The sequence below is a fragment of the Chenopodium album genome, chromosome 4 (assembly GCF_948465745.1).
Source record: "Chenopodium album chromosome 4, dcCheAlbu1.1, whole genome shotgun sequence".
Classification (NCBI taxonomy): domain Eukaryota; kingdom Viridiplantae; phylum Streptophyta; class Magnoliopsida; order Caryophyllales; family Amaranthaceae; genus Chenopodium; species Chenopodium album.
Window position 1 is genome coordinate 66,234,000 of NC_137837.1, and position 14,016 is coordinate 66,248,015.

General features: G+C 30.3%; 1 protein-coding gene across 1 annotated transcript; it reads left to right on the top strand.

Moving 5' to 3' along the window:
- The first annotated feature begins 1,831 nt into the window (after positions 1-1,831).
- Positions 1,832-11,868, top strand: LOC145628042 (pathogen-related protein-like). Its single transcript, XM_081680372.1, has 4 exons — positions 1,832-2,076; positions 2,517-2,649; positions 8,632-8,933; positions 11,701-11,868. Exons 1-4 carry the CDS (start codon positions 1,918-1,920, stop codon positions 11,866-11,868), a joined length of 762 nt encoding a protein of 253 aa, XP_081536498.1. The 5' UTR covers positions 1,832-1,917.
- The last annotated feature ends 2,148 nt before the right edge of the window (positions 11,869-14,016 follow it).

Consider the following 14,016-nt stretch of genomic DNA (forward strand, 5'->3'; position numbering starts at 1 on the left):
CCCTTAAATTATAAAGTCCCACCTTTTTAAAAATTTCGGTGGTTTTTTCTTCTGTGGAACCCACCTTCATTTCCATTTTCCGCTGCATCAACTGCAAAACCTCTTTCATGCTTCACTTTCTCCATTTTCTATCTTACATGAAACCACCATGGGAGGCACCACCTCCATTTTCCTCTTTCCAGTCGTCTTTCTTTCCCTTCTCCATTTCCTGCTTCACTTTCTTTCTCCTCCTTATTACCTTAAACCACCATGGGAGGCAGAGGAAGGAGTCGCACTCAAAGGAAACACTTTAAGCAAAGCAGAGATAACGTCTGGAAAAATGGCTCCAAATCTGACGCCATCGTCAACGGTGAGAACAACCCCGACGATGCCGAAAGAAAAAGCAGGGGAAACTGGGAGCCATCGAAGACGTCCAATTGTTGAAAACGCCCAATTGTAGTGGAATTGAGAAACCTAATTCCCAAATCTACCTATTTACCCCTATTATAATGGATTTTTGTGAAGGAAGTGCGAATTGAAGTTGGGAGAGTTGTTTTAAAGAGAAAAATCGGGTCGGGCGGGGGAGGGGGAATCAATCAAAATAGTGGTTAGTAGCCATTAGGTGGGGCCCACAGACCGGAATTTTGAAAAATGTGGGGAACTTGAGTAATTTTTTAATTTAACAGGTGGTAAAATGAAAAAAAAAATAATAAAATGGGTAGTAATTTTGAAATGGAGTCATTTTTTTTTTGACAACGGCAAAACACAAAAAAAACTAAACAATACAACTATGTAAGTTGACTCTACAAACTATTTGCTATGTTATGTGCCTTAGCAACCTGATCCCTCCCAATTTTGAAAATGGAGTCATTTTTTTGTGGCAATTTAAAAAATTTTCATTTTATTACTTCATTTTTTTTTTCTATTTGTTATGTTTTGACTTTTGTGGACTACTATAAAATACACTACTCCGTATGATAAAGATAAAAACATATTATGTTATATATTGTTAGATTCGTTTTGAAATATATTTTCAAATATTTATTAATTAATTTATTTATTTTATAAAATATTTTCCACATTTAATTTTATATGTTGTGGTCAAAGATGTGCAATGAAGACAGTAAAAATAAAAAAAAATGTAACAAATGAAAAGAAACAAAAGGAGTAGTATTACTCATTCTTGAATTAAAAACGTAAAAAATGATATTCAATGTTTAATCTATTTAACTAGTGTGCGGCACGGGCGTTGCACCGGGTTACCACTTTGATTAAATTGTTTCTTTATGAAATATATTATCATCTATTATGTAAATTATGCATAAATGTTAAACATAATGTTACTAATTAACAAAGAGTGTAGAAAGCAGTTATTAATACTCTATTGTTTGAGAAATGTTGATTTTATTTCCTTAATTTTTTTTTTTCAAACTGCTTATCTCGTTTTCTTTTTAATTGGCGCATGCCATTTATAGTTATATTTGTTATTATTATTTGTATAGATGACATGAATTATTATTAGCTAAGATGGTAAAGAGTTAGATCTTGTATTCTCAAGGTTTAGTATTCGAAACCCATCGGCTGGTAATGACATGTCATTAAGTGATGATATGACACAATGCTATGAGAGGGGAATGACGTGGCACATAACGATTTTAGGAACACGAGTATAAGAAAATTATATTAAGACACCGAAGAGGAAACTGAACAAGGGAGTTTATCTTTCGGTTGCCTTTGTTTTCATGTAAATTTACTATTGCCGAAGGGACATTTGCCATGAATTTATGACGAAATTAAGGAACAAATTCTGGAGATTTAAACAGACCACATGCTTTTATTTGGCCTTTATAGGCAGTGATAAGAATTAGTACGTAGATATATATATGGTCTTATGTTTGGATCAATTACACCAAACTTCGTTAATTTTTGAAATTTAAGATGGAAGATGAACAAAAGGAAATTGCTATTAAGGTGGCAGGAGACAAGTATAGAACTATTTTGCATGAAGAAATAGAAAACAAAGACATCCAATGGAGACATGGTGGTCCTCCAATTTTCGACAAGGTTAACAAGCTCTTTGAAGAAGGAAGAACAAAGGTACAATGTACTCTCTCATTCGATCTCTTACATTTATGTACGAGCTAGTGAGTTTCTTAGCTTGTAATGATGAGTATAGTTGATTCACAAGCAACTCAAATTTGGCTAGGGGTTAATGTGTTAGACTCGAGTACAAAAGCTTGACTCGAGTAGCTCGTGAACAAGATTGACAAGTTGATTATTAATATGTTCTTGTGTAGTCGTCTACCAACTTGAAATTGGTCTAGTAGTGCATGTGGAACTTGGCCTGGTGACTTTGAGGTCTCAAGTTCGACAATTCATTAGAGTATTATGAAATTCCAAACTCTTAAATCCTTCCCTTTGGAATTAATTATTTTAAAGTTTGAGAATTGTGGTGATTAAATATAATTACATTAAGATCTATGTATGTATTTACATGCAATATTTTTTTAGGAAATTAACTAAAAAACAAAATTCAGGTTTGGCCAAAAGGTTCACTTGAAGAAACAGTTCAAAATGCAATCAAGACATGGGAGATGGAGCTTTCCCACAAAACTCGTTTGCAAGACTTTAAATCTATTTGCCCTGAGAAGTTCAGGCTCTTTGTCAATGGTATTTTGTTATCTATTAATTATTTTATCTTCCATTTGTAGGAATTCTTTTTTTTTTTTAATGCCTTTTCTCATTATTTAGCCACTTTGAAAATACAAAAAATAAAATTACGAGAGGTTAATTAACCTAGTCTAACATCAAAGACCCTTTGGGCTTAAAATGTGGATGCAACACAGGTCCACTTTGAAGGAGGGACAGATGAGATTCGAACCCGTGACCTTTGTGTCACGCTGGCTCTGATACCATGTTAACGGATCATCTCAACCAAAAGCTTAAGCTGATGGTTGAGGCATAAGAATATGTTTTATACTCTATCACCAAAACAAGTCATAAAAGAAACAAATTACTAAATTAGTGTAATTGATAGGGTATAAAACATATTATTAGGCCTTAACCATCAACTTAAGCTTTTAGTTAAGATAGTTCACTTACATTAATAATAATTATAAAAGAGGGTGTCTCAACCACTAGTAGAAAAACATAAATCCCCACCGGTTCAAACTGGTGGGGTTTTGAACCTAACTAGATTTCAGGGATGCGAAAAAAGTAAAACTTTCGCACAAGTTCAAAACCGGTGGCTTTTCTTTCTTTTCGCACCTGTTAACTCGTGCAGATGATTTGGCACCGGTTTGCCGATGCCTTTACACACACTCTCTCTCCATATATATATATATATATATATATATATATATATATATATATATATATATATATATATATATATATATATATATATATATATATATATATATATATATATATATATACAACAACAACAACAACAACAACAACAACAACAACAAACAACAACAACAACAACAACAACAATAATAATAATAATAATAATTTCTAAACTGAAATAATAAAAACAATATATAGATATTTATTTTTCCAAATGCAATATAATAAAGTGTCACATTTACAAACAATATTAATTAATATTGTAGTTAAAAAGTTAACAAAAAATAAATTCAAATAGAAGTGACATTTTCAAATGAAAGGTGATGAAAGATGTCAACATGTCCAGAACTTCATTAAGTTCTTTACTTGTGAAAGGACCTTCCTTTCATACCTTGCAAAACTTGAAACCAAAATTATGTTAGAATTAATTACTTAGGTTATACATTGCATGTATAAATACAAGTTAAAAAAATTAAATACCACATAGCAAAATCGAGTAAGGCCCCGTTCTTTAGAGCTGCTCTGCACTGCTCTGCTTTGCTTTGCTCTACTCTGCTGAGCCTTGCTCTGCTCTGCTCAAATCAAATCTGCTCTGCTCTGCTCGGCTCTGCTCTGCTCTATTTTCAAATAATAACAATAACAATAATTAATATTCAATAATAATAATAAATATTGTATTGATGATAATAATTTATTATTTTGAATAATTATAATAATTATTAATATTAAAAATAATTTTAATAATTATTAATATTAATAATAATTAATATTTATTAATCATAATAATAATTATTAATAATAATTATCAATAATAATATTTAATAATTCAAACTATTAAGAATTAATATTTAATAATATTATTAATTAATAATTTCTAATAATTATAACAATTATTTCAAAACAAATAAATAATAATAATAATAAACAATTAATAACAATTTCTTTTATAAACATTTGATATTAGAATCACAATGTGTAGAAACATTTTATGTGGGTATTGATTGTTAGTTCATTGAGTTGAATTATTTTTCAAATCTTTCCATACATTTTAAGATTTAAAAAAAAAGAGGTTGTTTTCAAGTAGTACTTTGTATATTATTATTATTTTTAGGGTAAAAAATATATATATGACTAAGACAAATTTATAAGTAAAATCATTATTACTCATTAAATCATTTTATATTAAATTTTTTGTGAAATAAATATAAGTAAACCGTTGTCTTTTATCTTTCTACTATTAAGATATGTTAAATATGGTACACATATATTAATGTTTTCACTCACCTAAATCGTATATGCACTTAATAATAATAATAATAATAATAATAATAATAATAATAATAATAATAATAATAATAATAATAATAATAATAATAATAATAATAATAGTAATAATAATAATAATAGTAATAATAGTAATAATAGTAATAATAGTAATAATAATAATAATAATAATAATAATAATAATAATAATAATAATAATAATAATAATAATAATAATAATAATAATAATAATAATAATAATAATAATAATAATAATAATAATAATAATAATAACAATAATAATAATAATAATAATAATAATAATAATAATAATAATAATAATAATAATAATAATAATAATGTTGAAATCTGATTTGCTCTACTCGGCTCGATTCTGTTATCCTGAAATCTGCTCTGCTCTGCTGAAATTTAATCTGCTCTGCTCTGTCCAGAAGCTCAAAAGAACAGGGCCTAAGGGTGTTAAGGAAAAACCGCTACTTACCCATTTTCGTGATATACGAATTTGTTTATTGCATAGATAAACTTGTAGTCCGTATTTTCTCATTATAAAAAAAGAAAGAAAATATAAGTACTTGGAATGAACATATGAAAGAATGCAGAAAAAGAGTCTTGAAAAATAATTAAGATTTAATTTTTTTTGTTTATTTATTTATTTTATTTATTTCTATTTTATTATTATTATTTTTTGAAAAACTCTAAGTTGAAATATTTTGTTTAATTGACTACTAAGAAAGCAATATTTCTGTAATTATTGATTTAACTAAAGGATAGGTTATTTAGGTGTCACTATGATTATTATTAGAAAGTTACGTATCACTTTATACTAACAAGCTAAGAAACGCACGAAAATTCGTGCGTGTGAATTTAAGTAATTTATCAAGCTCAATTCTCTAATTTTTTTTTCCAGATTAAAGGGGTTTTTTTTTATTGAGATGATTTTTTATAAAAAAATTATTTTAGATGGTAAGTTTTTATTTTAAAAAAAAGACAAAAATAAGAAGGGTATTTTGGGAAAGTGAAATTTATTACCCAAAACCCCTTTTCACTTTATATATTTCACCCTGCCACCATATAGAATCTTTGAAATTCAAGGGATACAGTATGCAATTTCTCATAATTCTATTAGTCGAATCTTATTTTCCTAAAAAAAGAAAAAGTTGAAACTTAAAAAAAAAAAAAAAAACTAATTAAACAAATATCTTCTCTATTTTATTAATTGCTTTAATTTGATCCAAGTGGCAACATCTAGAACCAGATTTTAATCCAAACTTTCAACCAAAAATCTATATATATTTTCCTTTTGTATTTTATCTAAAAACACCAGTAGTTTAATTAAGAAAAAAAAAGGGAGTGTTCCCAAAAAAAAGAACAAAAAAAATAAAAATAAAGGAGTGGGTGAATTTGACACCAAGACATTCCATAACAAAAAAAATATATAAAATGGAATACATATTAATTTTGCTTTAATGAAATATAATCCAATTAGTTAAAATTTAAAAGGTATAATTAACTAATTTATACTTCGTACAACTTATTTTGTTACATTTAATAGAATTAACCTTTTTTCTTTTTTTAAAAAAAAAAATCGTCATCATTGGCAAATGACCTAAAAATACACCAATTACTAGATTCATTCTAAAACTTTTCTTTTTGGCACACAAATTTAATCCTAATAGTTATAACAATACCCTGTTTGTAAGTATAAAGGATAATGTTTGGACAAATCATTTGTTGGTGAAAGAAGAAAGAAACCCACTGATATTAAGAATAAACCTATAAAATTGATTTTGAATATATATCATTTATATTGGGATGATTAAGATGCTAGGAATGTTAGTTTCATAGGCGAATATAAAACCTAGTTGTTATTTTAATGAATACTACAAGAAGGGGGGGGGTTGAATTGTAGTATGAAAATTTAGCCAAACTTTTTGCGGAATTAAAATTAAGTTAGCTAAAGGAACTGAGAGATTAACTAAAGGAACTAAAGAATGCAAGAGAGATTTTACGTGGAAAACTCATTGGCCCTAACAAGGAGAAAAACCACGACCACTTGGGATTTTGGGAAAAGAATCTTCACTATAATAGGGCCTTTAACAAAAAGATATTTTAACTTAAAGATATTTTTCGAAAAATAAGCAAGTTAAAATATGAAAAATAAAATCTTTACTTAATAAAAATTAAATCCACTTAAATCCTAATTTATCATTGTACAGGAAGCCTAAAATAAAGATAAAATACATTAGACTCCTTGAAACTCTGAGAAGCTTCGACTCTGAAGCTTTAGTTCCTCATGCAAGGAACTCGCCTCTGAAGCTTCAACTCTGGAGCTTCAGTTCCTCACTAAAAGAACATGACTTGTGATTGTCTTCTTTATCCTTCCATAGCTGACCTATACCTTGTTCCATGCACCCTTCTTACTCTAGAATTTCGTAGCATAAACCTATCATTAATCAAAGATAAAACAGAAGTTAAACTAGTTAAGGTTTGCTTAGGTTTCTTGAGTCATCATCAAAACTTAGGGTCAACACAAATCTATTTTAATTTTGATAGTCAAAGTATATCCCTTATAATTAGCTAACATACCTAGTCACATATTGTATCCAGTCATAGTTTGATATGTTCAATGTTCTAATCTTGTACTATATATACTCGTGTATATTCATCAATATAATTAAGCTTTCCAATGGTATCATAAGCTTTTGATCTATCTTTTCTTGCTTCCGCTACTACCATGGTTACACTATCAAAACCCTTTGTTGACGCCGACAAATGATGGTGACCATATCAAACCTTTCTTCTCGGAAAGGTTCAAACCAAAATCACACTTTTCGCTCAACTCTTTTGGCACCCCGTATTTCATATACCAAGAGATGTCATTGATATATTTTTTTCTCCAAACCCCTAACACGGAGAAACAAACCTTTTTCGATATCCCGTATTTTACCTACCATGTGTTACCATATACGAAATTCTCTCTAAAACCATTATGGAGAAAAAATAACATTCTGTTCTAAACCACCATCACCACCATTATAATTTTTCTATCTCGCCTTCAATGGAGGTGAAGGAACCTCTATATTTTTTTCCCTCCCATTTGTTGCAAGCATTTGCTAGCAAATTTTTATTTTTTTTAAATATTTACAATCAATGGTTCATGTGTTTAAAAACCGTGAAAAACACCCCTTAAACAAGTTCTTATTCTCTCTCTCTCTCTCTCTCTCTCTCTCTCTCTCTCTCTCTCTCTCTCTATATATATATATATATATATTATCTTTTTACTTCTTTACGCAACTCTTCTTTAATACACTTCCTTTTCTTTTTCTAAATAAAACCTTCTAATGCTCCACTCCCTCCAAACCTTATTGGAGGATCGCAATGCAATGCAACCTTTCTCACCACCATTTCAATTCCTACATTGAACAAGATTTGAGATGTTATATCCAAGATCGGTCTCTCGTTTCGAACGTCCGTATTGCGGGGGCGTATAAAGGATAAAGATGATTATATCATCATTATCATTATTAGTTATTGTTTAGAATATATAAATTCTTGATTTACTCTTTAATTTTGATAGTCAAAGTATATCCCTTATAATTACATATTGTATCCAGTCATAGTTTGGTGTGTTCAATGTTCTAATCTAGTACTATATATACTCGTGTATATTCATCAATATAATTAAGCTTTCCAACATTCTCTTTCTCATAACTCTATCATGTCATGCTATTAGTTTTGCAATCAAGATCAGCATTGATTAGGTATTCCTCCAATATATATTTCTAATTGGATTCGATTATTGTTAAGTGAATTTATTTTCCTTATTGTTGAAGTATTAGAGCATTTGTGTACATAAAGTAAATGAATTCACTTTAACATTAACAACCTTGTAAATTGGAAGATTGGAATTAATTTAAGTACGTACAAGTATAACAAATGTAAACAACATTAATTATAACTTATAAAATGATAGATAGGCCACTAAAGAAGTATATATATATGTTGTGTTTGTAACAGGAAGAGAAGGGTTAACAGGGGAAGAAGTGCTAAGGCTAGGGAGCTACAATTCCTTATTGAAGAGTTCAATGCCAGAAGAATTTCAGACATATTACAAAGCCAGTGAAGAGACATTCGAATCATCACACGACGCGTTCCAAGTAGCGTTTCCTAGAGGGTTCGCATGGGAGGTGATCTCTGTGTATTCAGGACCGCCTGTTATTGCTTACAAGTTTAGGCATTGGGGTTACTTTGAAGGACCTTATAAAGGTTATGCTCCTACCGGAGAAATGCTTCAGTTTTATGGCCTTGGCATTTTGAAGGTACAACATCATTATTTTGTTTTAATTACTCTACAACAAATGATATTAAGACTTTGACCGATCTCCTTAACTTATTTTGCTAAACTTATCTTTTTTGTGAAACAAAATAAAACACATGAAATATGAAATTCTAGGATTCTAAGATCTTATAACATATTTTTATTCTTTAATAAAAGCTACACAAAAGTTAGTAAAGTAGTAATAAGAATAATAATAATAATAATAATAATAATAATAATAATAATAATAATAATAATAATAATAATAATAATAATAATAATAATAATAATAATAATAATAATAATAATAATAATAATAATAATAATAATAATAATAATAATAATAGTAGTAGTAGTAGTAGTATTAATAGTAGTAATATTAATACTAATACTAATACTAATACTAATACTAATACTAATAATAATAATAATAATAATAATAATAATAATAATAATAATAATAATAATAATAATAATAATAATAATAATAGTAGTAGTAGTAGTAGTATTAATAGTAGTAATATTAATACTAATACTAATACTAATACTAATACTAATACTAATACTAATAATAATAATAATAATAATAATAATAATAATAATAATAATAATAATAATAATAATAATAATAATAATAATAATAATAATAATAATAATAAATAATAATAATAATAATAATAATAATAATAATAATAATAATAATAATAATAATAATAATAATAATAATAATAATAATAATAATAATAATAATAATAATAATAATAATAATAATAATAATAATAATAACATGGTATTTAGATGACGGCACTATTATTGGTGACACCTTAGTGGTAGGAAAGGTTTTGGAGTTGATTTTGGCGGAGGGACCTCGTCTCGGACTTCATGTCAACGTTGAGAAAACGGAAGTTTTCAGGCCCTCGAAGGACCCTCGTAGCCGTCTCGTGGGTGTCTTTCCAGCATATATTAGCCGTCCTATCCATGGCGTTAAGTTGCTGGGTGGTCCTGTCAGTGTTGATTCCTCTTTCTGTGGTGAGCTTGTTATGCAGAGAGTGTCGAAAACCATTGTGCTAATGGATGTTGTTGCTAAGCTCGATGATCCCCAATGCGAGTTGTTGCTTCTTCGTGCGTGTACTGGGGTTTCGAAGCTGTACTTTGCTATGCGCACTTGTCCTCCTCGTCTTTTTGAAACGGCTCAGATTTCTTTTGATGTAGCCCTTCGGGCTTCTTTAGAGCGCATTGTAACTGCTTCGGGGCCTGGTTTTGGTGATTGGCAATGGCGACTTGCCACCTAACCTTTTACTTATGGTGGTTTAGGTGTCTATTCAGCGGGTGATGTTCGACACTATACTTTCCTTACGTCGCGTTTGCAGTCTTCTAGTCTTTAGGCTACGCTTCTTAGCAATTCTGGTATTGTTGGTTCGAGACCGGCCTTCGATGGTGCTCTTAGTCTTTTTAACAGGACTGTGGAGACTGACCTTATGAGTAACCCTAGTGAGATCGCTGCCCCCAGACTCATGAAAAAATTGGCAGATATATATATTTCACGAAGGTCACTGCATCTGCGGATTCCTCTTTCTCCTTATCTGCGCGTCAGGTTGCCTTATGGAAGTCCCAACAGGGGGATCACTCTTCGGCCTGGTTGCGGACGGTCCCGATATCGGGTTTGGGTCAGACTATGAATGGTAAGACTTACCGTAGTGTTCTTTGCTACAGCCTACAGGTTGGGTGTTCCTTTGTTCTCCATTTCAACACCGTGTTCTGCTTGCTTAAGGGTTTTTGATGGGGATATTTATGGGGATCATGTAGTGTCTTGTGCTGGGATGGTGGGTATCAAACATCGGCACAACGTTGTTCGTGACACCCTTGTTGATATTTGTTTTCGGTCTGGGATTTCTGCTCGAAAGGAGGTTAACGTTGGGTTGACTGGAGGGAACAACGGGGCTCTTCCACCAGCAGATGTGTTGCTTTATTCCTGGGATAGAGGCCTTGATGTCTATGTTGACTTGACGGGGTCTTCATCTTTGACACAATTGGGGTTGCCTGACTTCGTTCCTGGTCGTGTTGTGTCTGCGACGGCTCAGCGGAAGCGGGACAAGTATGGGGCGCGTTGCAGGGGTATTGGCTATGGTTTTCTTCCATTCTCCTTTTCTTCGTTGGGGGAATTAAAGAATGCTGCTATTGCGTTTCTGAAACGGGTTCAGGCGTTCGCTAAGACTCAGGATATTGGTGCTCGTGCAGCTGCTCATATATTCTGCAGGATCGGGTTCGCTATAGCTAGAGGGGTGGGGGCGCAGATTGTATCTCGGCTCCCCACCAATTTCTTGTAAATTGATTGACTTTGTAGGTTTTTTTTTATATAATAATAATAATAATAATAATAATAATAATAATAATAATAATAATAATAATAATAATAATAATAATAATAATTTTTAAAAAAATCTATATCTTGATGGGTTTGCATGTAATGACACAAGGAAGCAACATAATCTGTTGCTCGATTGCTTTCTCTATAAATGTGCTTGGAGTCCACACAGCGGAAATGACGAAGAAGCTTGTTGACGTTCTAAGATCTTATCACATGTGAAATAATATGAGCGCTCGCTTTTTGTTGGAGGCATGAAAAATTGACCACTCATCTTATATTATATAGGCTAATAATTAATTTTATTTTTAATTTAAGTTTAGCAAAAATAATAAGAAAAGTTCAACTTTTAATGACTCGTATTTGTGTACAACAACAATGAATATTTTTAACTTTAATGTAGGTGGATGAATCGATGAAAGCAGAGGACGTAGAAATCTACTTTGATCCCGTAGAGTTATTTGCGGGGCTACTAAAGGGTCAACCTTTATATGATCAACTAGCCACTACCAGCCACCACGATACCGTTGGTATATGCAGAGGCAATGACAACAGTTACAACACTCACTAAGAGACAATGGACTGAACACCCGTTGGAGCGGATCTTTTGTTAGAGATATGAGATACCAAAAAATATATCTTTCTTAACATCTTTGCCTAAATAAATTACAAGAAGATTTTTTGTTGCAAGAATGCAAGGTTTGTATGCTATATATGGTTGTGATTAGTGAGGTTTTAGTTTTAATTGTTTTTTGCTTTATATATTTCAAGGTTGTATGGGTATAACATATTAATATACGTTGTGTAATGATATTACAAGGGAAATTATTTCGAAAATGAGTTTATAATCTTCCAACTAACTAAATAATACGAAATGAGCCGAATAAATAATTGGAGCTTGGCATCGAATTGGTAAACTTTGTAACATTTTTTAATCTTGTAAGTAGTAAAGCCTTGCCACTGTTTAATAATTAATTACAAAAGGACGTTATTCCAACAAATACTAATACGTACGTATTGTTTAAAAGTACATGTCTCTAATATTAGGTAAGACTCGTACAAGACATGTAAAACATACCCATAATAGCCATGTATAAGTAGCACAATCTCCCAAGCCAGTGAAACGAATCCTACACCACAAGGTGAGAACTACTAATCTACATGCGTACATAACACAGCCACAACGTTAGCAAGACTAAAGATCATTGATAATTTATTTCATACTTGTACATATATTAGCCCATTTAATTTTTTTTTTCTCTTATAGAGCTATTTTCTTATGGAGGGACATATTTATACAAAGGAATCTCATGGTGAGAATAGGTAGAAGATATTGGGGCACTTTCATATTCGTTTTCTTTAGGTTGGGGGGTTCCATGCTTCTCTTCTATATTCACTCCCAAAGCTTTCATATTGCCAGTCACACATATGGTTGCGATTATAAGTATTACCGCAACACTTTGAAGCTTCATTTTGTCGTAACACCTTTCAATTTCTGTTAAGAAAATTAAACATAATTAATTAAATATCTTCACGTATCTCTATCCTTTTAAAATATCAATGCACTTAATCTCCACAAAATATTTAGATAGTGTAAAAGATGTAAAAACAAATTTGTCAACATCAATAAAAAACGATCTAAATAATCATACCTTAGCAAATTAACGAGTATATATAAATGAAACAAGATTATTCTCCTAAAGTTGATTAATTAAAGCAACAAAAAAACTTACAGATCAAAAATTGAAGATGAGTCTTGATCACATGTCTTAAACAATCCAAGAGTTTAACCATTATATAGATAATACAGCTTGATAAAGATTGATGAGAAAATTAGATATTAATGGAGTTACCACAAATGAGGCAAGATTAAGTGGGTTATCAATTAATCTTCTTGATTTGAAACGAATTAAATGATTAGGGGTAAATTTTTGCGGTGATTATAATAACAAAGTCAAATTACAACACTTATAAATCGAAAAAAACAAATTGAATTTAGTGAAAAATGATTACTACTTAAGGAAAACATAGGTTGTTAATGGAAAATTGATAACCCTAGGTCTAGGCAAATTGCTTCAACTCTCTAAGTCATTTCAACACGTCTAAATGCTCAAAATAGTTGCTATATTAGTCATAATTTACTAGTAGCTATGATTTCTTTTAATATACTATTTGCAGTTTTTGTAAGTAAAGGTAAAGGGGTAATTTTGTTGCACACCATCTTGCTAAGTTAGTGCCTTATGGAGTTGAATAAGTGTGGATCAATCATTGTCCAACGGAAATTTTTCCTACTCTCGGACCATTTTTCTCTTAATTACTCCCTTCGTTTTTAAATACTTGTTCCATTTCTATTTTTTGCACTATTCATTTGTCCTACTGTCTTGTGGGTACTTGTTGGAATCATCTCAATGATGATTAGATTATTAATTTTCAATTGCTAGAATTTATACTTATTGGTAATTAAAGATATTAGTAATCAAATACTACCTCCGTTACATATTAGTTGCAACTTTGGGCAATATTTGTGAGAGATAAAATATTCCAAAGTTGCAACTAATATGTAACGGAGGTAGTATTAGCATCGGCATATGTGTCCAAGAGAAATGGAACAAGTATTTAAAAACAGATGGAGTAAATTACTAAACAATACTCCTTCCACCAGACCACCACAAACAATATAGATTGAAAAAAAAAATTCTAAACTTGGTAAATTAAAGTA

Bases quoted from the DNA above. Each gene is read 5' to 3' on its own strand.
- LOC145628042 (XM_081680372.1), top strand. From the start codon at position 1,918: ATGGAAGATGAACAAAAGGAAATTGCTATTAAGGTGGCAGGAGACAAG. The intron at 2,650-8,631 runs GTATTTTGTTAT...TGTTTGTAACAG, and splicing joins GTTCAGGCTCTTTGTCAATG to GAAGAGAAGGGTTAACAGGG. The intron at 8,934-11,700 runs GTACAACATCAT...ACTTTAATGTAG, and splicing joins ATGGCCTTGGCATTTTGAAG to GTGGATGAATCGATGAAAGC.